Source organism: Phoenix dactylifera, chromosome 3, assembly GCF_051530095.1.
Source record: "Phoenix dactylifera cultivar Ajwa chromosome 3, Ajwa_hap1_PhDact_Kaust_v1.1, whole genome shotgun sequence".
In the NCBI taxonomy this organism is placed as follows: Eukaryota; Viridiplantae; Streptophyta; class Magnoliopsida; order Arecales; family Arecaceae; genus Phoenix; species Phoenix dactylifera.
The window spans coordinates 55,736,375-55,763,173 of NC_143192.1; the positions used below are offsets into that span (position 1 = coordinate 55,736,375).

The following is a 26,799-nucleotide window of genomic DNA, read 5'->3' on the forward strand; positions in this document are numbered from 1 at the left end:
GATTACAAATATTGTCTAAAATCTTTGTTCTATTTAAACTCCTTATGTGAGAACTTAAGATTTCTATCTATACAATTTTTAGTCTGTTCTTTCTTCATTCATTAAGGCCAATTTTACGGTTTATTTTCTTGAGTCTTTTCTTCTATCGACGGGTTCTATATTGAGTCTTTTACTTGTTCTTACCTTGAGCAACTCTTGACTCAATCATATCTTTTACTTGCATGGTCCAAGCTATACATAAAGCCGAAGAAGGGTTAAAGCAATAAAGCCTGATATACATTATTGATCCCTTCCCTATCAACTTAAATTTATAGAATCTAGCGATTAGCTAACAAGATATCAAAGCATCGTTATCCCTCTTGCAACAGTCATGCACCATATTATCTTTGAGATTATCATGTTATAGCAACCATACATAGTTATCATGAGCCAGAGACATATCAAATTGCTAGCGTGTAATAAACCATTAGTTGGGCATGCAAGAATACGTAGAAGCATCCTTGAAACAGGAGTCATTTGATTTGTTAAAGCTATTCGAACGTCGCTTGCAGGTCAAAAGCTAACTTGGTGCGGACCAAGATGAATTTGTTAGCTCAGCCCATGGATTTCCCTGAATGGGGCTTGGCAGAACTATTCAATAAGTCAACCAACCAAGAGTGAGGGTCACGTTTATCGAATTAGTCAACTGAATAATTATAAAACGAATATAAAATTATTGTTTAAAACCCATGCTTAACAAAGAAGCAAAAAAAGTATATCAAACCCACCAACATCATATCGTTTAAATAAAACCACAATCAACCTCACATCTAAGAGTAGTAGTTGTATTTGATATCCATGTACGGGCCGTAGGGCCCTTACTTGCCCTGGGCCGGGGCTGTGGCGGGTGGGGCCGGCGGCCCGTAGTACTGTGGTGTCCTCCACTCGGACCGTCCCCTGGCCCTACCGAGAAGGTAGCAAGCAAGGGCCAGGATCGCGAGCAGGATAAGGAACGGCACCGATATCACCACCACGTATCCCATCGCCTTCCAAACGCTGCTACTATCCTTTCCTGCAGGAGCATCAGAATGACCATCCCAGCTTCAGCCTACAATACTTTGCAGATCAGCACAACTTGTAATCGGGCCAAGTTGGAGTCACAGCTTCTTTAATTTCAAGAAGAAGCGCTCAAAATCATTCATGAACAGCTAGCTTATTTAAGAGATCTATGCGAACCCACAAAGATTTTAAGCATATAGTTCCGGTTAATTTTCATCATCAATTTGGATATATACATACATACATATGTATATATAGAGAGAAAGATACTCGTTCTTCATTCAAAAATGAAAAAAAAAATTCGTGGTAATAAAAAATACTACTATATACAGAAGAGAGGCACGATAAAGAGAGAGAAGGGGGGCGAAATTAGCAACACAACTGGGGTTCCGTTTCAGATAAAGACTAGAATCAAAACAAGGAGAAAAAATCGAGATCCGAGAGAGAGAAGGTAGCGTACCTCTCTGATGCTATGGCGGATGACCGGAATATCCGAATCCACAGCTATGGGAGAAGGAGAAGAACTGGAACTGGAGGTTGCCTCCTTTCTTTCAGGGGAGAGACGAGAAGAGAACGGAAGCGAAAGGAAGGTAAGATAGAGGAGGGACCGTCAGTCAACGGTGCTTCCGTGAAAGTTTAGTTTCCACCCAAAATGCGCGCCACGTGTCATATATTCATGCGACTTCAGATGACCGGTGTCTTCTAGGAGCTCAGCCATTTTTCCATGCGTAGTTTCTCGGTTCCCATTTAGCGGCGCATTCAGTTTCAAGTTCTCAGCCTGCTCCGTATCCTGTATATGAAATTTTTTAAAAAACTATAATAAAAAGATTAATTATAAAAATATCCCCAAAAAAAAATAAAGATTAGACTAAATGATAATATGTTATTCTTTTTTTACGTAAGGCCAGCTGAAGAGGGAGACTTCAGATTTACAGGATGATGGGATGTGGCTGGACTCTTAACATTTTATCGCTATAAATGACAAAATAACATTTATCAAAATATAAAAAATTCAAAGATGAACATAATTATTATATTTTTATTATTATAATTCACCGCATCAATGGTAACCTCAAAGCATGAAGCCCTAATCAAAGTTATCATGTCTCCTCGAAATTCAGGTGGTTACTCAAAATCCACTAGCCAAGATGTCTAGAAGAACAGTTATTCAACAACCAGATCACCTTAACCTGGATACATTTTGATCCATTCTAGTTTCTACTTCACAATTGCATGAGGCGTAGAAAAGAAAAATTCATTATAAGTTCACTCAGTTCAAATTGAAAAATGGCTCACTTTGATTAGGAGGATAAGCAGGCTGATTGGTACATGCCTTTTCAGATGGTGCAGAGGCTCCTCCATTAGTAGCAGATGACTTCTTTGACAGGCGACGCTTGTAGCGCTTCAGAACAGAAGCCAAGTTTTCCTTCCCCTTCGGAAAGGCAATACCTCCTGCTGCTGTGCCGGACCGACCCTTGCGCCTTGAAATTGCACCTTCAACCTCCTTGATCATCTGTAACACTGAGCTTGCAGTAGTGCACCGGGTTCCGCCAAGGCTTTCCTTAATATGTTCGAGCCCACTGGTCCGCATATCAAGGTGGTCGATACACTGGCATGGTTTGAGAGGATCACGGGGATTCAAGAATGCTGGATCAAGTATGCCCTGCATCTCATATGATCCATAAAAATCTGTCAGCATAGCTGATGGACATGTTAGTAGAAAATTCTTCTTTGTTTTTATCTTAATTATTTTATCAAAATAGTACATACAAGTACACATGATTCTTCCTTAAATGGATTATATAGCCCAGCTGTCTAGCTGTGATAAAACCTGGTGATGAGTTCATTCCTCAATTGTGTGGTTGGCAGGAGTTCTGAAAGTAAGTTGTATACTCTGGTAGAGTTCTGAAAGTATAAATATGAAGAGAAACTAGTGCTAAAGGTGTAATCTTGAGTATCAACACATGAAAGACCAAAGCACCCAATAAAAAAAAAATCCATTTCAGGTGTTCAGTTCTCCATCACCTATGCATGACAAGATATACATGAAGCTTTAGGTCTAACAACCTATGCCGACAACATTGGTTATTATCAGCTTCCTTATATTACGATTCAAGTGTCAAATTACAATACCAGTTGTCTTAATCCACAAGGGCTCTTCTGAATGCTCCAATATGCATCCAAGGAATCCATATCCAAGGTTCGGCTTTCCTTGAGTGAGAAGAGAGGTATTCTTGTCTATGGAGTTGTTTTATATCATGACTTTGACAAAGTTTAGAAAGAGTTACACCATGTTTAAAGAGAGAGAAAACACTCATTGGTATCCTGACAAATTATGGATTTCACAAGTATCAAGTGACCACAACTCCAGATTTTGGTTACAATCAAGGGTTTCAGCTCTCCTCGATGCTGTTTCTTTTCCAACATCCAACTTTTTTTTCCTTCTAAATGTTTGAACCTTGGAACACTAACACTATTGTTGGTGTATTTTTTGACATAGACACATCACGCCATTGCAGAGCTTACATATATCAGATATAGCCACACAGGGTTCTCTGCATGTTAACGGACTATATTTCTGTAGAACTGCCTGACTCATATCCTTGTGTGGTATATCATAAAACAATATACACATAAAATAGAACAATATATCCTACATGATATAAAAACATCGTTCTAGCCAACACCCTGCCATTCAACAGAAGGAAGAGGGAAAAAAACAATTTCTTCAGTCACCTAAGTTGTAGAAATGACCATGGCTGCTATAAAACAAAACGGGTTCATGATAATGTGTGATTTTTTTTTTATAAAAAGAAAAAAGATAATGTGTAAATTTTTACCTGAAGACGGTTGAGAACATAGGTGTATTTGCCCCATAACTCTGGTCGACTTTCCATGAGCAACAGTCCTAAGATCCGGCAAATGCACCAGACACCAAAGCTTATAACCAGGCCAGATTGCCAAGTGCAGTGCTCCCCACAGTTAGACACAGAGGAGATGACATCATTCATATCTTCCTCCTCACTACACTTTACCTGATTCAACAAGCTAGTCCCCTCTTTCCGTAGGTAACCCTCTGCTGCAGCTACCCAGTCTATTAACTTCTCATCATACCCACCATTCTGAGTAAATAACCAACTTGATCCTTCCAAATCTAGGAGCTTTCCAAGACAAACTCTTAGAGATTGGAGAACCCAAGCTTCTGATTCTCCATAAGACATGATTATTTTTGAAGTAAAAGAGGTATTCAGTACTTGCTTCCTCTTCCTTGCCTTACTAGTTTTGATTGTCGAACTGAACATATTTTCTAATGGTTGTTTAACCCAGAAAGGTTCCGAGTCCAGAATAGGGCTAACTACTTGACATAGGAAACTTTCATGGTGCTTTAACACAGAAGGCTTGTCGAGTGCTGAGGGAGCCTCTTCACCTTCAGAGACCAGATAGTTTGGATTTTGTGCTTGTTCATGTGCAGTTCCACTCGCAGATGAAAAGGAGCCAGAAATATTGAGAGACGAACGCCCGAAGGAATCTATGAGCTCTGAAATATCAGGAAAGCTAATATTTTCCTTCGTTGAGCCCAAGAATGAAGGGTTTTCAACTGAGGAAGGTTCATACTGAGGCCTTCTAAACTGTGAACAGATTGATCCAGTTGATGCAGGGTTTTGTAAACTACTTTTACATAAAGAATCAGATGCATTCTGGCTCGAAGTATCCTGGAGTTGATCCCCATATTCTATAACAGAAGATTTAGCAATATTAGGAGTCCGTAACCATGTGCCAAATTGCGGAATCTCAAAGTCATGAATCTTGGGTATGTGACAATCCTGGCCATCACATTGGCCATTCACATCCAGAAACTGAGTGTCCATTGACCAAAACGAAGTTTGCGCTAGTGGCATATAAGATAATTCCAAATTCATAGCCTTCTCTTGCATGGGAGTGTAGTCCCTCGAGTTTGCTGAAGGTAGTGGTCCACTTTTTGTGTCTAATGAGCTTTTCTGGGAAGTGTCTTTGGTGCCTGCTCTTGCAGATGCATGGTACATTTCTAGATCCAAATTCAGTAAAAGATCTGTTCTCATGACCTTAGCTTCTTCTGTTAGCAGACCATGTAAGTCAAACAGATGCGCCCAAAATTCATTGAGAATGGCAGCTAATTGGCGCCGTCCTGCACGACTCAATCCACATGATGTTGCCTTCTTGGCATCATTTCTAATATTGCCACCCGTCACTCTGGCATTCTTACAAGACCCAGGTACATCGGAGGTTGAAGCACTCGGAGGCTGGACAGGTTCACATGCACCGCCCTTCTCACCATCCTTCTGATGGTGGACTCCAACTCCTACTTCCACATTTTCTTCTCCGGATACTTTAGTTTCATAATTCTGTGCAATACCTTTACTAATCACCTCGTCGCTAGAAACAATGTTAACTATGGAATTATATTCTTCTAAAGATAAGGATTGGATAATACAATCCTTATTAAGAGCCAGAACAGAAGCAGGCTTCTGGGCTTGCCATTCAGAATGAATGGCTGTCTTAGGCTGATCAAGACTGAATTCTGCAAACATATTATTGGATTGATTCTCCAATGACTCTATGGAGGTTGTCTCCTTTACGTACTCCTTTTCTTCACCATTAATGGTCTGACTTGAAGAGTTCTCATCTCTACCCTTAGATAGCTCAAGTTGATCCTTTTTCCTGCCCCATGTAAATATCTGCATATCCGGTCCTTCGCTGTTTTCATCATCTAGTCTGTTACTTTCAGACCTTAGTGGTGTGAATACCATATAAAGTGCAAAGACATAGGATGTGATGGCAAGGAGGAGAAGGACAAGTCTCACACCTCTTCCCATGCTTTCCCTAAGCTCAACCATCCAGAAGCAATTTTCGAATAGCAACTCAAAAATGAAGATGGTATCTGTTGCAAGGAACACCAGAAAGGCACAAAAAGCAAAGACATCTGTATGCTGCGAGATTCTGAAAAAACCCATAATTGATCTGGACGATGACACTCGGAAAAGGGGAATCACTGAGGGTGGTACGAGGGTCGCCAATATAACTTGACAGAAGAGAAGCAACTGATAGATCCCCTCTGGTCCTACACTCTGGAGGCAGTATAGAGCCGGAATGACAGCAAGAGATTTCACTATAATGTGATGAACCCAAATAGGTAGGTTGATCTGAAAGAAGTCATGCAAGATGACTTGCGCACCAAGACTCCGAATGCAAGAGGTGATTACAATTGCGATGAGAAAAACCAGAGAAAAGGGAAAGGGTGCTGCAGGACTATTAAAAATCTGCAAGGATGAAAACAGTGAATGATCTATTAGGTAACTCCATTGGATTAGTTGTCTAGTGCATCCAATGTAAAAACTATGGAATAAACTTGCATCAAGGAAAATTCAAAAGAGTTGGAAAATATTAATACTAATTTAAGGAAACATACCACAGGGCTGTCATAGTCTACTGAACAAGCTTACATGACTTGAAAGAGTATCCATCAAGTATTATTATCACAGCATTCTCAGAGATCAAATTCACAATTAAATTACTCTATAGATAAAAATTATTTTTGAAGCTTTATTTAGAGTTGCATGCTCTGCCCACTGTGAATGCTAAAGAATCAGAAACTCAAACATAGACAACATTCTTCCTTGATAGGATTATTCTTCTGTATGACATTTAGAAACCATGAGCAAAGGACGCATAAATAGCAAAACAGAGAAAAAAAAGAACATTTACCAAAGCAATGTACTTGAGGCATGCATGTGGGAGTGGCATGGTTCGCAGAAGCAAATCCATGAAATACCATCAGTTACCAATCCCTGCTTCCAACGAAGAGTAAATGCGCTTTTAGAAAGATGTTGTTAAAGGGGTGTCCTAGTGCATGAGACTCCAGTCATTACGGGTTTTGTGAGGGTCAAATACACACAGGCACACGGTCTTACCCCGATGTGCAGAGACGCTATTTCCAAGTTCGAACTTGTGACACTAGGTCACGACGGAGCAACCTTACTGTTGCACCAAGGCTTGCCTTCTCTGGAGATATGTTGTTCACCTTAGTAAATGTCCCATTTCCTATGAATGACAGTGAAAGAACTAATTATGTTTAGAGTTTCTGTGGAAAAGCATCCCAAAAAGATGCACCTACAAATGGTTGCTGACCGGCACTTGTCACGGCATCATGAAACAACAGACACAAAAGATGTCAGTTAAAAATTAGTAGCCATAATCTTACCCCAAGGGTGCTGCACCCTCTCTAGAACATATACCCACTTATATATGTTTCCAACCAGCATTAAACTATCTCTATTATTTCCATGACAGCTGTGCTATTCATTATCTTATCATTTATTTTGCAAAAGATATGTGTCATATCATTTTCTCTATCATGATATAATTCAGTTATCATAAAATTAAACAAAAATCTAGTATTTTAAAAATAAATGTTAATATTATTTTCATGTGGACACTTCCTTGATGCTTTCGTTCCTTAAATTCTTAAGCTCTCTACTCATGCACACGCTCCTAGTACAAGCAACCATAAACTAAAGATTGAGATGGCAAAATCATCCTTCCACTTATTCCCTTTTTTATTTTTCATGAAAGCAACAAAAGTAAGATTACTTTGCAACAAAAGAAACATAATAATGAGTTTTCATGGAGCATACTGAAAGCAACTGGTGAACAAATGGACCAGAGATAAAACTGCAATCTGGTCATTGGCGCAGACGATGTTGAAGCAGGAGGAGTTAAGTGTTATGGGTTTTGTAGGTTGAAGGAGACAACAGGTTCTTCCTCTATATTGGGTGGAACTTTTGTTGGTATGAATTTTAAGAGCATTTGGTGCATGGTACTTGGTGTCACCTTAATAATGGTAGGATATTTAATGTTTTCTAATTTTTTGATTCAGTTGACAGAGAACAAATTTACTAAGATATACGCAATCTTCCAAATAAGGTAAACAAGACCACAAATACAAAGAAGTATAGATGAAGAGATGCAGCGAAGATGACACCAAAATGCAATCGTTGGTGCAGATAATTTCAAAGAAAAAAGAAGTAAGCATTATGAATTTTTCTAGGTTGAAGGAGACAATTAGGTCTTCCTTTAAATATAGTTGGAGGGAGTTTCTCGGTGTAATAGAATTTAAGGGCATTTGGTCATTGAAATCCAGTGGTAGTACATTTACTATTTTCTAATTTTCTATGCATGACAATCTTAATTAGGCAAGTTGTTACACAAATGGAAACTAAAAAGTATAATTGAAGATATGGACAAGAGATAACACCAAACTATGGCCTTTGGTGCAGACAATGTTGGAGAAGGGACAAAGCATTAGGAGTTTTCTGGTTGAAGGTGATAAATAGGTCTTCTTCCAAATATAAATGGAGGGGTTTTTCAATAATATGAAATTTTTAAGGGCATCTTGTACATTGTATCTCACAAGATACCATCTTTTAAGCAAATTTTAAAAGGTACCTTTTCTCTTATTTCAAAAGGTGCCTTGGCAATGGTAATACAATCAATATTTTATAAACTTTATTTACTTAGTAAGGAGGAAATTTACTTCATTAAAAATGCATAATATTCCAAATTAGGTAAGTTAGTTCACAAATAGAAATTAACAAATATGGGCAAAAATGGACTAGAGAAAGACTCGAACAAGCCCAACCCACTTGACCCAATTTTAGCAAGCTTTCAAAGTTTTCATCCCATCAGGTTAGGTCGAGCCTAAAACACATGAGCTGATTAAACTTCATACTGAGCTCATGCTAGCCAAAAAATGTATAGGCTAACCTGACCTGGCCTAGAGTTAGATATAATAAATATATATGTATTTATATTTATTAATATTGAAATATATACTTTTTCATCTTAAATCCCTAATTTGTTTCTTCCACTACTAAATATCAGTTTCCATCATAGCCTTGCCCAACTTTGTCCTCGTCACAACCCCCACTATTGCCTTGCTCACCACCTGCAAATGCCTCTCTCTCCTCTTCCATCAACGCACATGGGCACAACTGCCATCGGTTATGTGCCACCCCCTACTCTCCCTCTCTATGAACTACTAGCATCTCATCCATCATCACCATTAATGATCTCATAGTCATCCCCTCCCCTCCCCCTCCTCGTCAATGACAAATGACCAAGGAAGGGAACTGATTTGTCTAGTAATTTGAACTAGCCAGGCCAAGCTGGTCATGGGTCTAGATCAAATGGAGGAAGCTGAACATACGAGCCTAGAGAAGAGCTCACGTGGGACTTGGGCCTAAAACCAATGTGTAGGCCTTTAATATTATGCTTCGGCATGTCTCGAACCAAGTTGCACTTAGTCGTGCATTGTTTTAAATTGGAGATTACACCAAAATGCAACCGCTAGTGTTAATAATGCTGGAGGTTTTAGCAGTATGAGTTCTTTAGATTGGAGACATATGAATATAGTTGGCCTTTTAGGTGTAATGTAAGTTTAAGGGCATTTTGGCCATTGCATTTCAATGGTACATTTTCTCTGTTTCTTTTTTTTTTTTGATTCAGTTGATGGGGAGTAAAATTTACCAAGTTATATACACAACGCCCAAACTAAGTTGATCGACAAACAAAAGCTAGCAAGCATCGAGCGAAGAGATGGAATAGAGAAAATGCTAGAACCTGATTGCAGGATCAGATAATGATGGAGGGGACAAGCATTATGGATATGCTAGGTCAAAGGACACAATTAGACAAATTGATAAATTTAAAGACATTTTGTTTACTGTATTTAAGGCTGCAAATGGGTCGGGTTGACCCATGACCCGACCCATCCCTACCCGCTTAGATCCAATCCATATCTGATTTAAGGACCTGGGGGCTGAGTCAGGTTTCAAATTTGGACCTATTCCATATTTTAGGTCAGGTCAGGGTTTATTGAGTTTTTACGTGACCCGACCCGACCCAATTGTTATATGGGTCTAGTCTAGGTCTTTCGACCTATTACCCAACTCGACCCGACACAAGTTATGTGGTTTTGTGTTAGCATATAATCGAATGGACCTTGTTGTGGTTCAAATGTGGCCCGAGGGTGACCACGCTGGAGGAGTTGGGGGAGCTGCCGGAGTGAAGAAGAAGATAGAGATAGCCACCTCCTGCGACCGACGGTGTACCTGCACAAAGCCTTACCGATGTTTCCGGTGAGGGCCCTCCGACGATCAAGTTAGAGTGGAGTTTTGTATATCCAGCCAAGTGTCCCCCCAGGTGTTACTTGTTGATCGTTATTTGTAGTCCCGGTAGGGGTACTTAGGTGGCGGAGGTATGGCCCGTTCCCATCATGAGTGGGAGTGGCGCGCAGCCAGAGCTTGGTTGTGGCGCGCGGTGGAGTCCGTTCTTGAGAACAGTAAGGCATTGACAGCCGTGGCGGGGCATGGCCTGTCCCCATCATGAGTGGGTGTGGCGCGCAGCCAGGGTTTGATTGTGGCGCACGGTGGAGTCCGTTCTTGGGAACAAAAAGGCATTGGCAGAGCATGGCCGGAATAGTATGTCGTGGTGGTGTCGCAATGTACAGCCACGTAGGAGGGTGTGGGCACACACATGGGTGCGGCTGCCGGTTAGGCCAAACTCGCTGAGAGGTCGCGTTGTGCTTTTGACGAGGTCGGCTTGATGGGTGCCGAGGTGTGCTCGACGAAGTGCCCCGAGCCCGAGGGTCGAAGTGCATTGCTGGAGAGGGCGCCCGAGCTTGGTCGGGTGTGTCGGTGAATAAAGTGGGCGCCCCGAGCTCGGCCGGGGCGCATCGGCGAATACAGGAGGGCACCCCGAGCTTGGCCAGGGCGCTTTGGCGCTCGGGCTTGGCCGGGGCGCTTTGGCGAATAAGGAGGTTGGAGGAACTTTTGGTGGAGTCCAAGGTCGAGCTGATTCTGGGCTGAACTGAGGATACGTCTGATCGGCGTTGGTGTCTATCAGGCCGAAATTGGGCCCCTTTTTGTTGTGGGCTGGACGATTCATTTCGCCCCCATCAGACCCAGGGGCGGCTCAATACATTTGGGGGCCTAAGGCGAACTCATTAAAAGAGGCTTTTCTTAAAAAAAAATAATAAATTTTTTTAATAAATGCAAAATATTTTAAAAATTCATTTAAAAATAATAGCTATTAGATGTTCCGAAATCAGTGCTTACAAGTAGTGAAAAGCTATGAGAATAGGGCCCATTTATGCTCAGCTATTAGTGTTTAGAAATCTAAACCTTTCAGCATCCTTTAACAACCTAGCTATGTGCATTCGTCCACACCACAAATGCTTTCCAATGTATTTGAAGAGGCCCTGCCCCAAAGAATTTACAACATACCTGATCACATTAGAAGATAGCCCAAGCCAAGGCCTTGTTGAAGAGAACATTTCCTTTTATCATGCTCACCACAGACCTCACCCCCTGGCCCCTGGAAAAGCTAATCAATCACAAACAAAAAAAAAAGGAGGTTGAGCTCATTAAACCACACAATATCACTCCCAATTCCCAGGAAAACCCACCCCTCTACTTTAATGGCCAGATGCAGCCCAAACCCCCCACCACGGCACCACACCACCATACTAAACCCCTCAGCCTCCATCCTGAGTCCCTGACCCAATTCCTCCCTGGCTGGCGCCTGGTTGGCGCCCTCCATCCCTCTTCAAAAGACACCCCACGGTCCCCACCCCCTCCTCCCTCTATCCCTCACCAGTCACCACCTCACCCCCACGCTCATCCGCCCCAAAACCCCCCTCCCTCAACTTCGAGCGGTGCATCGCTCTCCTCCAGACATGCAAATCCCTCCTCACAAAAAAAAAGAACAAGATTAGAGATCAAAAAAGAAAAAAAAGGGAGGTTGACGAGATCAAGAGGAATGGAGCCAGGAGGGACTAGGGAGCCCGGGTTCTTGCCTTCTTGTAGCCGGAGCCGGGCTGCCGGAGGACGGTGGACGTGGACCGTGGTCCGTGGACCGTTGGCGCTGACAAGATCGAGAGGGATCAAGGGAGCCCAGAGGCCGCGGAGGCTGGAGGCTGGAGCGGCAGAGCCCGGAAGTCGGAGGAGCCGAGCTGCCGAGGAGAGCTGGTCGCTGGAGTCTGGAGAGGAGAGGAGGTCCCGACAAGACTCCGGAGCAGGGGCGGCCCAAAAACTGAAGCTTTGAGAAATGGGAAGCCTCAAGGGGGGAGGTTCAGCAAAGAAAAGGTTCAGAAAAGAAAAAAAAAGCTCTGGGAGAGAAGGGGGGAGGAAAGCACTGACACTGTAGCCCGTTGTTTGTCAATTCCGCCCGCCTACCTATAGCCCGTAGCCTGCTGCCGCCGGAAAGCACTGACACTGTAGCGGTGCCTCCTATCCTAGGCTCCTAGCTTTCACTCTTTCAGATGTGCAGCGTTAAGGCAAAAAAAAAAAATCGGGGCCTTCCTCAGGCCGGGGGCCTTAGGCGACCGCCTCAGTCGCCTAAGGCTCAAGCCGGCCTTGATCAGACCTCAATTGTGGAATTGTTTAATAGGAAAAGTAGGTTAAAAACTGAAAACCATAAATGATGGAATCTTTAATTACCTTTGTTGTTAAATTTCTTGACCTTGTTCTTTATTTTATTCCATAATTTATAAGGCATTAATCATAGAACAGGTAGGGCAAATTTATTTTAATTGATGGTTTAACTGACATACAAATCTTAACATGTAGAAAATCTGTAAACTACATTTATAAACTTCATTTGTGCATAATGTGTTAGAAATGGAAGCATAGTGCTTGGAAGCGCTAGGAATTCTGTGCTAGAATTTGTAAAGCCATTTAATGGTGTTATCCATCATCAATTAATTGGTCTGAAATAAATGGTGACAGCACCCCACAAAGCTTCTTGATCTAATTTTCTTCACATGACATAGGGGATGTTGTGGCAAACTAGATAATTGAGCAATATCCTTGGATGGGAAGGACTCATTTGGTTCGCAGGAAGAGGGGGAAAAGTTTGGTCGATAGGAAAATGGGAAAATGACTCATATTTAGTTGGAGTTTTCAAAGGAGAGAGATGAAAAATTAGCTTTTCCATGACAATAAGATTTTCATATTTCATGAAAAAGAAAAACCCACGTGGGACATGGAAAAGTGACTTTCTCACGGGCTGGAATTTACAGTAATTTAAGAGCATAACATGTATTTTACACAACTTTCCTATTAAAATAGATACTTAACCAAACATAAGCCACTCTAAAATGTGCCACTTCTCATAGTCAACCGAATATGCAAAAACCACTTTTCCAAGCATCGTATACCCAGGCATCAGCTTTCCATAAAAAATATTTTAGTGAGCTAAAATTTTTTCGACGAACCAAACGAGTTCTCGGATTGTTGATTGATATTGTGACTGACTTGGCACTCTATCCATACTCCGTTTCCGTCTAGTAGATATCCCTAAACACAATAATTCATATAATCCATAGGGAATGCTCGACTTTTGGACTCTTTTCAATTGTTTTCTGAGCTTTATTGGAAAAAGTTATCATGCTGAATGTGTCATAACAAACTTTCAAAGACAGATTCATATTTTGTGATGAAACTAGGATTTTCTTTTGTCCAAATTTAACTTTCACTTTAGAGCTCCATTTGTGTGATCTAGACCCAACCTAGACCCGATCGGGATCCGAATTTTTCGGGTTAGGATCGGATTATACATGGACCCAAGCTGACCCGAATGTTTCACTGGGTCAAAAATTTTAGCCATGGACCCGACCCAATCTTCTATTGAGTTGGGTCTAGGTCTGAGTCCAATATTAGGACCCCAACAAGAAACTAGGGCGAGTCAGGGTCACTCATGATCCTGTCCCACCTAACCCATTCGTACCCCTAACTGTATTCCGGTGGTACTTGGGTAATGGTAGTGCATTTATTTTTTTTTTAATTTTTATAAGGTCGATGGGGTGTGAAATTACATACTTACAGATACGATCCCCCAAAATTAGGTAAGTCAGTTTGCAACCAGAAAGTAAAGAAAGAGGTAAAGGATAATAAGAAAATGAATCAACTATTTAATCATGGAAGGATCATCTAATTCAAAGAAGATAGCATAGTTGTCCAGTAACTCCAATATACGAGTTAATTAACAGTCCAAAATAAGTCGGTCGTACCGTCTTGTACTGCTCGGTATGGGGCGTACTGTACCGCACCGAAAGAAAATCGGTACGAAACACATATTCAAGTTGGTATAAGCCTTGTACCACCTATACCGAGGCATAATGAGGTGTGTACCGGTTCGTACTGAGATATGTACTGGTTCGTACCAAGGTGTACCAAGATGAACATTGAGAAAAATAATTAGAGAGCAATTTTAGCACAGAGGTATACCGTACCGTACCAAACCAATAAGGTACCGACTCGGTATCTAGTACCGAGATTGCGGACCTCGGTCCAAAAGAAGTCTAGAAAATATTATAAACTTATATTTATTTCTACTACACTTCTTTTATCCAATTTTTGAAGCAACTATTTATGGGATTAACACAGATTTTTTTATGTAATCTAACCTTCAGGCAAGCCATTTGAGTCCCTTAGATCATGAGATACATATACATACATACATACATACATACATACATACATATATATATATATATATATATATATATATATATATATTGACAAGGAAAAGTGTCGAGACCTATCGTAGTTTGACAACAGATTTGATTCCATCAAAATTGATTTCAGTGTTGGTCTTTCTGTACTGGGTCAAGAATAAAGATAACAAATCCAATCGACATGCATTACGATGGAAAAAATTGTAGAAAATATACACCTACCATTTACTGAAATTCTGATATAGAACTTTGACAAATATGCAATGCAGAAGCAACAAGAGCCAACATACTTATCAAAATGTGTCTAATGCAGTTTATGCTACATAATATCGACGATAATGCAGCTTGCAGGTTCACCAATATATGAGAAATTAGGTCATGGTTTTTAGTCCTAAATGCAATCTGTACATTTTATATACGGAATTGTACTGACAGAGGCATACTTATGTTAATCATGTAAATGAATGAAGAAATAGTGCACCAAAGAAGTGAGACATAACCTGGTCCACCAACATAAAAGCATCTTGAAATGTAGGCATTATGAGGCCCGCATTGTCAAATACAGCTGCTGTCGAGCTCATAAAAACAAAATTCACCAGGAAAATAGCAGCAAAATTAGATATTATAGTAAAAAGTTTATCATGAATTAAAGAGCCCACACTGGCATTTGTTGGTTTCTGCTGCTGCACAAAGACAAATGAAAGAGGTAATCATCTATTAGAAGCAGCTGAAACTTGGTACTGGATTAATATATATATATATAGCCAACACAACTTTGTACCAAAATGAACTAATTAAGGATAAATGCCAATTTTGAACTCAAATGCTTCAGCATGAAAAATTAGGAAAATACCTGAAAGGAACAAATTAAAGCATGTCTAATTTTAGATTGACAAGGGGAAGAAATGATAAATAACATCTTTAGCACTTGTTAAATAAGTTATCCAAGCAGTAGCTCTGAGCAAGGTTCTCCATCTCGGTACGAACCCCTTACTGGTACCATCCTATTATAGTGTCAGTATGGGGTATGGTACGAGAAGGGGAGTCGTACCGAGTGTCAGTACGGCACAAGACTGGGTACTGGTTCAATACCGATACAGTACGGAACGGTACGGCAAACTTTGGCTCTAAATAGAAAAAAAGGACAACATTAATCAGTTCCTGCACAACATTTAATATAGATAAAATCATTAGAGGGAAGAAAGGAAGACATAAGCCAATGTTATCAAACAAGTCCAGACAGTCTGGTTGGACCAGGCAACCGAAAACGGACTTATAGGCAGACCTATTCTAATCCTTGATCCTTAAGAAACAAATGAACCAGATATTTTAAATGGAACCCAGCCTAAGCTATTCAAACCAATTTCTTGTTAAGTGGTCAGTCTTGCCATTTGTAGAAGAGCAAATCTCCATTTAAGATATTAAATGGCTCTTGTGTTGTCCATGCAAGGGTCCATGGGTAGTTAATAAGCTCTAGAATACTGACTACGAGTCAAAAGGAACAGTACCATTAATTATTTCACTCTCTAAAGAAGCATTAAGAATTATCTACAAGGATACTCGTTAATTTAAGCTCTAGTGTACCATCATTCATAATCTAAACTTTATAATTAAATCCACCTTCAATGTATAATCCATCAAAACACCTTAGAGAAGTGATGAATTACAAGACTTTCATAAGTTATATTAAATAGTGATTCAAAAGTTGCATTCCTAATTCTTCCTCCAACTCTTCCTTTCCTTTCCTCTATTCCTAATCATCTGTTACTTCTCATTATCAAATTTGAGATCTTTTTGCACTAAGATACAGTACTGGATAAATGGCTTGTCCACTCTTTTATCCTTAAGCATGAAATTAGCAGAGTTAAATGACAGATTTGCATATATGGTCACTCAAAAATAGAATTGAAGGTTCTTTGGAAAAAATCTGTTACGCACCATAATCTTCTCAAGCATTAAAATAAGATGACAGGAATATTAACAACCGAACTGTAAGGATGATCATCACAAACATATTTTCCAACGTAACCAAGATCCAAGAGTATGATGGCTAAGCATACCTGTACAACAGACGAGTGAATGTAAAAATTATGAGGCATGATATTTGAGCCAAGAAGAACCATGACTGAGCAAGCAGTCTGCAAATCCAACCCTGGATACCTATCATGAGCTATAGATGGAATATTTGGTAGACTGGAGAGCACTCCAAAGAGCGATACGAAGCTTGATATGCCATAGACCGCCTCTAATTTGCAAGAGCCCTAAGGATCATGGACAAGTGATATCGTCACAAAACACATTAAAATTACATCTGACAATTGGATCATTGACGGTCTATAAAATACAAATCATAAACTTACCAAGAGGTTGAAAATATATGGAATTAGAACAGCAATGGTAGCAGAGAAATAGATGGAAATGAACTGGTTCACCCCAAAAAATAAACTGAATCCATGTGCAAAGCTCAGAATCTGGCATCATTAACGTTGTAAAGAAACCTGACGAATCAAGAAACCTAAAAATGGCTTTCATTTATTTGATGAAGCATAACAAATACCATTGTCAGGTCGGAAACAATCATCGATATCTGGGCTTGCACTCCAAGAAGGACACATGTCAACCTGCAGTACTCCTCATTGCAAATCTTCCAAATCAACAAAAACAAAAAAAAATGATTATTAATGGGAAGATAATATGCAGTACTAATGAAGTATTGACTACTTAACATGTCAAAAATGCTCAGGCCATGAATTTGAGTAACTCTAATTACTGGGGAAAAAGATTAATGGAAGTATGGAACCATAGTTGCAACATTCAGAAAACAGACTCACTGCAGAAATCATCATTTAACCCAAGTGCCAAGACAAAATTATGTCTTATTGAACTCTTCAAATTAACATAGGGAACATATCATGAATTTTAATGCAAAGAACATTCAATATTAGCACGGGCAAAAGAAACTGAACAATAAAACTTAGCAAGGACAAAAGAGATTACCTGAGCAAGATTCTTTCCTGTGACTATGCCAATAAGGTTTGCAAGATACTGGCACAAAATACCAGAGCAATTGAAAAAAAACAGCACTAGTATAAGATGGAGACCAATATGTGCACCACCCTCGATAGCCGCTACCCATTTACCAAGGTCCATGTATTCCATGGACAATAGAAGTGCTGGTCCAATATAGTAGGCAAATATTGACCTAAGCTGTTGAGATCTGGATAACTTTTAAAGTCAGTAGCCATATCTTAGACAAATATGTGTGTGCACCTCAGAAAAAGACAGACATACATATGTATGCATGTATGTATGTATGTATATGCTACAGAAGGCACGTTTCATAAGTTTACATCTAAATATAGCTGCCTAAATAATTAAAAACCCCTTCAATAAGCACCAAATACAGGAATTTGAGGTCAAGCATCAAAAACTGATAGCTCTAAAAGATTTTAGCTGCAGATGCGCAAATGAACCATCCTCAATAAGGCATACATAGAGATATTACGGCATTCAAATTAATCAACTTCTTCCTTCAAAGGAAAGGAAAATGCAGAGACCAATGCAAACCACAATGAATCAACATTAGAAAACCTTTAGAACATGTAAGAGAAACTCAAAAACTGATAGTTTCTTTTGAAATACATTGGTTAGCAGGGTAGAATAGCATGTAAAACTAATTACCAACTAAAATGGCCCTCAGGATTTCTTCATGCATTAGAAGGTGCAGAGCTGCCTATTATCTGAAAGTCGCCTTTGCACCAATCTAAGCACGTAACAGGGAGCAAGGGTTTTATTAGAAAAAGCTAACTCAAGAGGATTGAAAGAACAAGCACATAAAAATAAAATCACCCCTGCATCCAACAGCCACTCATATATCAAATTAGTTCTTTATTAAGAATTGCCTTTCAAAGTAAAAGAAAAAAAATAAAATATAAAGGAGAGGAAGAGGTAGCTGTCATGCTAATGAAAGTCTTACAAACAGTAGTGACAAAGAAAGAAGATTTCCTTAAGCTTCATGCACAAAATAATGTTGGAGAATACAAAGCATTTCACAAATTCAAAATATAGGAAGTTATAAAAAATACATGTCTATGCATGCACATTTTGACAACAAGCTATTCACTAATCTTTGCGAGATTACTGGATAGCTAATTATCAAAAATATGCGCTTATGGGCATGTATATATTATAAAGATTCATAGAGAAATAGAAAACCAACCATCCAATACATCAAAATGTTCGAATCGTATCAAAATATTTTAAGGGTCATAGATCGATGGGTGCTTTTTCTTTAAGGATTCCAAGTCAACTTTAAGGATCTTCTCAACCAGTCGCTCAATTCAGGGTTCATTCTTTGGCATTGCAAGCATATCCAGAAAACTGAACCAAAATCAGTTTCCATTTGTTGACAATAAAGTGAGGATGGGCGCAATTAAATATGAAATAGCTCAAAACAAATATTAATATACTCTGGACATCTTCTATACATTCATGAATCATGTCACTGACTTTACTGAAGCTGCAGTTATTATTATAGGTAGCGTGCTGAACAGAATGAAAGCTACACAAAACCAGCTTCACGGACAATTTAACCATTTAAATACATGTACCAAGCAGTACCCTCTTGGTCTTGCTCTATTGTTGCCTTGCCCACCTAGAAGGGAATTTTTGTTTTGATTGGTGAATGACCTATCCCTCCAATGTGCAAAATCTAAACAACAAAATAACCCTCAAGAAGTGCACAAACAAAAATAGAAATGCATGGTCATAGTTTCAGAATATTGGTAGACAAGACTTGCTGGATAAGGCTATGTTAAGTTACATGCACATGGATAAAAGTCTAAATGACGGTTAGGAATGTGGTGTTACCATCTAGCATAATTGATAATTATGTGAAATTAAATGGGTAAGCCTGGATTGATTTTAAAGGTCATAGAACGATGGGTGTTTTTTCTAACCTATTGACCTTTTTCTCATGGAAAACAATCAGGGTAAGCCTTAGAAAGCTGTGAACCACCTTAAAGCTGCCTCTTTTTTCCCCTTCCCCTTGCATTTCTTCTAAATTAATGGAACTAGATCGTCTAAAGTATTTCTTACAAAGAGAAATAATTTAACGGAACATAGAACCAACCATCCAAGACATCAAGAATCCAAAATAGGCATAAAAAGATGGGCACTTTCTATAATTCTTGAGCAAATTTCTTGTCAAAAGCAAGCAGGGTAAGCCCTAAAAGCTGGTGTACTACCTTAAAGCTCCCTCCTTTCTTTCTTTTCCCCTATGGTCTATGTAAAGGAAGATGGATATAGAGAATTTAAACTATTTGTTCTTACAAAGACAACACATTAGAAGAAAAAGAAGAAGAAGAGGAAGGAAAGCAGTTTTCCATGACATCAAAACTTGAGAATGTTTATACAAAGATGGGCTCTTTCTCTAATCTTTCAGCAAACCTCTCATCAAAAGCCTTAAGATCTCATCTTTCTTTCCTTTCCCTTGTGCTTCTCCAAGTTATTAAGAATCCAATCTTCCAACATATTTCTCATCAAAGCAAACATCAATAAGTTGTAAATGATGGCTCACTACCTTAGAGCCCCCTCCTCACTTTCCCTCCCTTATGTTTCTCCTGAAAACAAGATGGAAACAAAGCATCTAAACCATTTATTCTTGCAAAGATGATAAAAATCAATCATCAAAGATATCAAAATCTCAAAATGGGCGTACAAAGATGGCCCGTTTCTCTAATCTTTTTTAACAATTTTTTTTATTAAAATAAACAGAGTAATACATAATAATCTATGATAACCTTGAGGAGGGCTCCTCTCTTTCCTTTCCTTGGCGTTTATCGTGAAAGAAGATCGAAACGGGGTATTACACGAACCAAGAAGGAAGGTGAATGCACGTGTAGATGGATCAGATGGTAACGTTTTGGGAAGCAGTTAAAGATGGATAGAGAGAGAAGGGGCGAGAGGGGGGCAAGAAAAGGAACCATCAAGAATTCGGTCTTTTATCAAATCTCTCATTGACAGGAAAAAGGGTAAGTCGCGAAGTACCTCAAAGATGGCTTCTTTCTTCACGTTCCCTTGTCTTTCTTCTGACAGGAGATGAAAACAGATGACTGGAAGGTAAGCGGGGCTGGATTAAAGAATACAAGAGAATGAAACCTCTGGGCTCTGGTGAAAACCAGAAAGAAGAAGACTTTCTTGAAACGCTTCTCCCTTCTTTCCTTCCTCTCGAGCGTGTCCAAATGTCGATCTGCGCGTTGCAATAAGTGCAGTCCCGCTCACTCCCAAACGCAGTGAATACGCTCGTTAAAAGCTTGACAAAAAGGATAAAAAGGCCAACCGTGTATCCTGTCTCGAACCTCGGACAGGGGGAATGGCCCGCGAGAATATAGGGCCCCGTCATTATCATCGGAGGCGCTGCAATCTTTGCCGACGTGCCCATTATAAAAACTTCTTGCGCAACAAGGATCTGCTTCCGTAACGCCTATCGCTTGAAGCATGGAAATATCTATGCCAGAGACCGGAAAGGAAAGAACTTGGCTTGGGGAGTTTGAGCCGGTCCGGACCCACTCGAATCAGATTCGCTCCTCACCAACAGGGCCGCAGTCCCCTACGCGAGGAGAACGACGGCCTCATACCCATGGCAGCCACCGCCCTCGGCTGCCGGAATCTCGCCGCCGCCCGCCCCGCTGCTGCTGCGCACCGCCCGCGGCCGGCGGAAGCGGATGCCCTACCTCCGTATGATGCAATTAAGAAAGGGGAAAACCGAAGGCGGTATGGTATATATTTAAACACAGGAAGTGAGTTGGTGCCGGGTCGGGCCCTGACTGATGCGGACCGGATTCGATCCGGTCGAAACCAGCCTTAGGTACACGAACCGAACCAGACCGTGTTATATTTCATGTCCATCTATCTAACATTTCGTAAAAAATAATAAAATTTTAATAACACGAATTAGTATTTGATGTATATTTGCACATTTATTTTCAAAATCTCAGTAGCACTGAAAATAACCCATTTTATCAATATCTCTGATGCACCAAAAACAACCAATAAAAATTTACTTTATCAACAATAAATAATTGATTATTTTTTAAAAGGTACATATGATATCATCATTTCTATAGAAGTTAATAAAATACCATATGATAATTGATGTTAATAATAACATTTGCACAAAACTGCTATTATTATTTTTATTTTCACTCTTTCTAAAGGTAATATATCCTTTAACACAAAAAGATTTATAGACTTGACAAATAATTTAAGAAAAAGAAATGGGTAATATTATACATGCTGCATAGCTTTGATCATTTTTTCTGTTGGATTTCTGAAAACAGAGACAAGAAACAATATAATACCGAATGGGCCCTTAAATTACATGTAAATTTAGTTTTGTTTATATATTTATATATTTAAACATGTGCGCACATAGGCATGTATATGTATGTCATGGAAAAGGCTGATAAAAATAAATCAGCCACTCTTTAATACCATCAACTCTCAAAAATCTAATGAGTGCATTATTTATATCTAAGTTTTTGATATAGCTAATAAGAGTTTGTCAATTTGGTAAGTTAGCAAAAATATTATTGGAAGTACACTCTTTGCTTTTTATATGAAAAGCCATGATTTATGATAGCTTAGGTATAAAACCCCTCTGGTTAAGAATCTAGTCCTCAAAGGAGTGAAAGCATATGGGCATTATCTATCAGTGACAGGAACTTTAACTTGATAAAAGAATCTTGTGTTTTATATCAGGATTTAAGAGGATATGCACATAAAGTCTTCGGTTTAGGGTATTCTGAAATATGTGAACCCTTGAAAATTGAAATACTCAGTTCAGATTTTTTTTTTTTTTTTTTTTGGAGCCGGTAGTTTTGATTGAAAGCCTCCAAAGGCAAGTACTACAAAGTGAGGCAGGTTGTCTGAACTGGCAAATAACCCGGTAAAAACAAAGATGCCCAAAATCTTCAGCCTAGAAGGGGCATATATTCTAGTCACATTTCCTTGCACTCTTAATGTGATTACTAATATTCTAATCCTACTTCATCAGGGTTCTCTTTCAAAATTGTGTGTTGTAATAGTTATCATTCAATATCGTGTTACGAACCATTGATCAAATTTGATGATTTCAAAGAATCACTGTCATTGTGAGCCTGCCAGTTCATTTTGGCCACGTTTGGAGCAAGTTTAGGAGTCAAGTTCAATATATCCAGCCCTAATTCTTATAAGAAACTCCAGAGGCCAAACGCATTGACGTTAAGATGAGTAAACTTCAATTATTCAGCAAGAAACTCCTAGAATCTTAGCGTAGGCTTTAAAGACAATACATAAGAAGCTCCTTCAAATTTATTTGCTGATAACTGTTTCTTAATTTGCAAGTTGTAACAATTGCCTTGAAAGCGAAAGCATAATTAAGTGGGTATAATTATGTTCGTAGATGTTTCTCAGAGTGCCATCCTGGCTTTTGCATGTACTCATAAAGACAAAGTGATAATCTAGGGTTCAATGGAAGTCCAGTGTGGTTTATTGAAGCCACTAGATCAAGTCCAAATGGAAAAAAGAAAAAGAAAAAGTGGAATACAAGAGAGTGCATATGTTGTATGGAAATAATTTCATGAAAAAAAGTATACAATTTTTGTTTAAAGAAAAGAGAGGAGTCAAGCTCCACCTACTACATTAAGAGAGAAGTTATACTTAATGTCGTCACAAATAATACAGAAAGAGACAGGTTCTCCAAAGAACAATATTTCAAGAAACACCCCATGGTGATCTACTATACAGATAAACTCAGGGCTTCGATGTTGCACAGGGGTTTAATTAAAAAAAAACGTTTCCAAACCACTAAATATGATCAGTCTACACTTCATTGCACACTTTATTATTTCTCTCCATATTCTGATCATCAATTAGGATGGTACACTCCTTCCATTGCAGAGTGGCCACCAGCCACGAGTGTGGACTTCAGATAGCTGAAAAAAGAGGGGGAAAAAAAGGACCATCAATTAACACCATGTTGCTTGACCATTGTCAATAAAGAAACATGCATATCATTTAAAATAGAACACCCGGAATTATCTACCTGACAATTGTTGATAGATTGTTGAATTATATAAATAGCAGTCAGAATATGGTAACTAATAAAAAGTCAGGGGTTCGAAGAAAATGGACAGGTCCATCGAAGAAATGGCCAAAAAGGTTAAACAAACAACAGACAACTCCACAGGACATGCTTTGAAATATAGCTAGAACATGACTATGGTTACCATGAATAGAAAGGCAACCAGCCAGGAGAAACAAGAAATAACAATACCGAGGTGCAAATGCCCCACAGAGTAGCTACAAACACACATCAAGGTCGGCCTTACAAATCCTTCTTTGCTCATTCCTGTCAAGGCCTACCTTCATTGTTGATATAAGCATTTCCAATACTTCTTCACAACCTTGGCTGCTTGTTTCTTGATATTCTGATACAAATCTAAGCCCCTTACTTACTAGATCCTACTATCCACTTGTTTTCCATCATTATGTCTGATAGGTGCTGTTCTTAAGTGCTTGCTCTAATTTATTCATAATAAACTGTACTATTCTTGTTCTTACCGCACATCTACCTTAGCAATCTAATATCTAAAGTTCTCGTTGTGTGTGCTTGCACCCTCTTCGTTGTGCACTACTCTAATCATGAGAACACATCAGGCCATGCTAATGTCTTGTAGAAATTTCAATAAGCAATCCAGGGCTAGTGGCTAGTGTTATGTATTATGGTTTCACATTGAACTTGACTTATAAGAGAAATTCAATTTGCAAGATATTTGTGTATTTATCACTTTTTTTAATCATATTATTGCTGGATTGGTTTCTAAGGGCAATATAATAAACAGTCTAGATTTCTAAATAGTTTTTTTTTTTTTTGTTACATAAACCAATTATTATACAGATACTCCATAACTAATTGTAGATTATTAATTTAAACTTTTTTTCCTGAGAAAGCACTTAGTTAAGTGTCCAATTCAAAGGCAGTCGATCAATCATATGTTAACAGATACAAATTGGCCAACTTTGCTGAAAGGGGTCATAAACAGAGACGAAGAGAAAATGAACATTCATTGCTATGTTTAGATTTTTACAGTTGGTCCCACCTCAATTCTAATACACTGAAACAGTCATGGTTTTCTCTGACTTTCATCAGAAGTAAAATGTTCAGAATATACATTTGATGATGTCAAGTTCTTGCTGCAGATTGGAAGCCCAAGATGACTTTTTCTTGCATGAAGGCAATCTACTGTGAGAGGCAGTGCACTTTAATCATTTTTAGAGTGAGTGCGGTCATTTGGTGTCGGTGTATCATAAGGGAATCTATTAGGAAAATTGTCTATGGTGTGTGGTAGTTACTACTAATCAGCTCAAGTCATGGTCCAATCCAAATGGCTGCCTCCACACTCTGAAAATATTTCTTAGAGTGACCTTGGAGTAATATTCCTCAGGCTTTTCTGGAAAAAAAAATAGAAAACAAAATTAGGGAAAGAGATTTTACCTTTCATAGAACTCAGTTGCGAAACGAGATCCATTGTAGCAGATGAACCAGAGCAAAATAAGGATTAATATGTCTACCAGAGTTAAGAAAGCCCACAATCCAGAGTATCCTTAGTATAATATCATAGGAACAAAAACTCCAAAAATACCTCGGTAACCCATGAACAAACCTAGAAGGAAATGGTGGCGATTCTGTGATATGAAAGAGAAACGAAGCAGCTGAAGCAGAGCAAAATAAAGACCAGCACATCGCGCTTAATATAAAAAGGGGGGAAAACTTTCATGGATTAAGAAACCATAAAAATTACAAAAATTTGATGCAATTCTGTAGCCCTTGCATGACACTGAATAGAAATTTCAGACGGAGTCAAAATTATAAGAAAAAGAAGTGAGACACGGCGGATGCAAAAGCTCAAGTAGTGATTCCACGGTAGGTTTCTTTAATTCGCCGAATCAAACAGCAGAACCTCAAAGAAAGAAAAAAAAAATAGAGCCGTAATGGATGGATGAATCCGAATTAAAGTAGGGAAATATTGGATGAGAAAGGATACTGAAGAGATAGCGCTCCCACCAATCGAGCATGTAGAGGCCCATCGTCACGTTGTAGAGATGGATCTTGCGGCTGATCCAATTCATCGTTCCCTCACTTCTTTCCTTCTCCGATTCGAAGCGAGAGCGAGAGAGAGAGGCGATGGAATTGGGGAAGGCGAGATGACTCTAAATAGCGAGTTGGAGGAATTCGATTTCTTTTAACAAGTCAACGTAGCAGGTCAGAAATGGGGGGAAGGGAAGACGAGTGGAAGCCGGCCCCAAGATAACGAGAGATTAGAAGAGCACCTTCTTCCGTTGCCCTAGAGAGAATAAAAATATTAATTCTTTATTTCCCTTGTTACAAGGACCTGAGAAGATTACGTTTACTTTATTTCTCAGTTCTACGGGCCCCAGGGGTCTTGGGGCGATTCTATCCACGTGGAGTACCTTGTTTCGGGTGGGTGTGTTTTGGGTGTACGAGGTTGTTTTTTCAGAATCGTTTCTCATGCTTGACCTTTTCAAAGGAATGGAGCCGGACGCTGCGGAATCATAAATCATAGTCAAGGGAAGAGCGTGGAGGTGGGTTTGGACTGGGCTGATTCCATTGTCTTGACTCGTAAATGTTCATACACGCATGTTGAATACACTGACGTTGAAGATTACTGCTGCATTTGACTAGCTGGTGCTTCTAATAATCATCCTTCTCTTTTTCAAGACATAGCTTAAAAAAGTCTAAATTGTTGGAGTACCAACTGGCCAAATTAGTAAGTGTGACGAGAAAAATATTGTTCATCTTAACATCAGGTTGTCCTGATTTCTTTGATCTTGATCTTGGCAGACGTGTTATGCTGGTCGGTCCACCCGAACGCCAAAGATTATTAAAGGAGTGGCAATTATGGTTTGGATAATGGTGGACCTAGCTTGGCCATAAATGCACAATCAATATAATTAACATTGTAGATATACCACGAAGATACATTATATTGCTTTCTAACAAATAAGATAATTGATATTTGCCCCATTCTATATATAGGGATAATTGGTAAATCCTCAGGTAAACACGTTCAAGCACTATCTCTCTCTCAAACATTCTCTCGCTCTCATTCTCTTTCTTTCTCCCCACTGTTGCTCGAAATCTTTAC

General features: G+C 39.3%; 2 protein-coding genes across 10 annotated transcripts; both read right to left on the minus strand.

Moving 5' to 3' along the window:
* Window positions 1–668: 668 nt before the first annotated feature.
* LOC103708429 (protein ETHYLENE-INSENSITIVE 2-like) lies at window positions 669–21,363 on the minus strand. Of its 8 annotated transcripts, none has more exons than XM_088719234.2 (11): window positions 20,931–21,363; window positions 20,639–20,840; window positions 17,588–17,807; window positions 17,148–17,234; window positions 16,951–17,061; window positions 16,651–16,851; window positions 15,091–15,273; window positions 3,879–6,335; window positions 2,372–2,701; window positions 1,499–1,828; window positions 669–1,051 (listed from the first exon to the last, which is right to left on the minus strand). In XM_088719234.2, exons 3-10 carry the CDS (start codon window positions 17,747–17,749, stop codon window positions 1,649–1,651), a joined length of 3,711 nt encoding a protein of 1,236 aa, XP_088575360.2. In that variant the 5' UTR covers window positions 17,750–17,807; window positions 20,639–20,840; window positions 20,931–21,363; the 3' UTR covers window positions 669–1,051; window positions 1,499–1,648. The 8 variants fall into 8 exon arrangements, with proteins under 8 accessions (XP_088575360.2, XP_088575359.2, XP_088575362.2 ...); XM_088719233.2 differs by having other exon boundaries at window positions 669–1,087; XM_088719236.2 differs by having other exon boundaries at window positions 669–1,087; window positions 2,335–2,701.
* A 1,825-nt stretch (window positions 21,364–23,188) lies between these two features.
* LOC103708428 (uncharacterized) lies at window positions 23,189–25,963 on the minus strand. 2 transcript variants are annotated; one of them, XM_088719238.2, is made up of 3 exons: window positions 25,678–25,957; window positions 25,128–25,200; window positions 23,189–23,565 (listed from the first exon to the last, which is right to left on the minus strand). In XM_088719238.2, exons 1-3 carry the CDS (start codon window positions 25,760–25,762, stop codon window positions 23,499–23,501), a joined length of 225 nt encoding a protein of 74 aa, XP_088575364.2. In that variant the 5' UTR covers window positions 25,763–25,957; the 3' UTR covers window positions 23,189–23,498. The 2 variants fall into 2 exon arrangements, with proteins under 2 accessions (XP_088575364.2, XP_089786002.1); XM_089929876.1 differs by lacking the exon at window positions 23,189–23,565 and having other exon boundaries at window positions 25,124–25,200; window positions 25,678–25,963.
* Window positions 25,964–26,799: the final 836 nt, after the last annotated feature.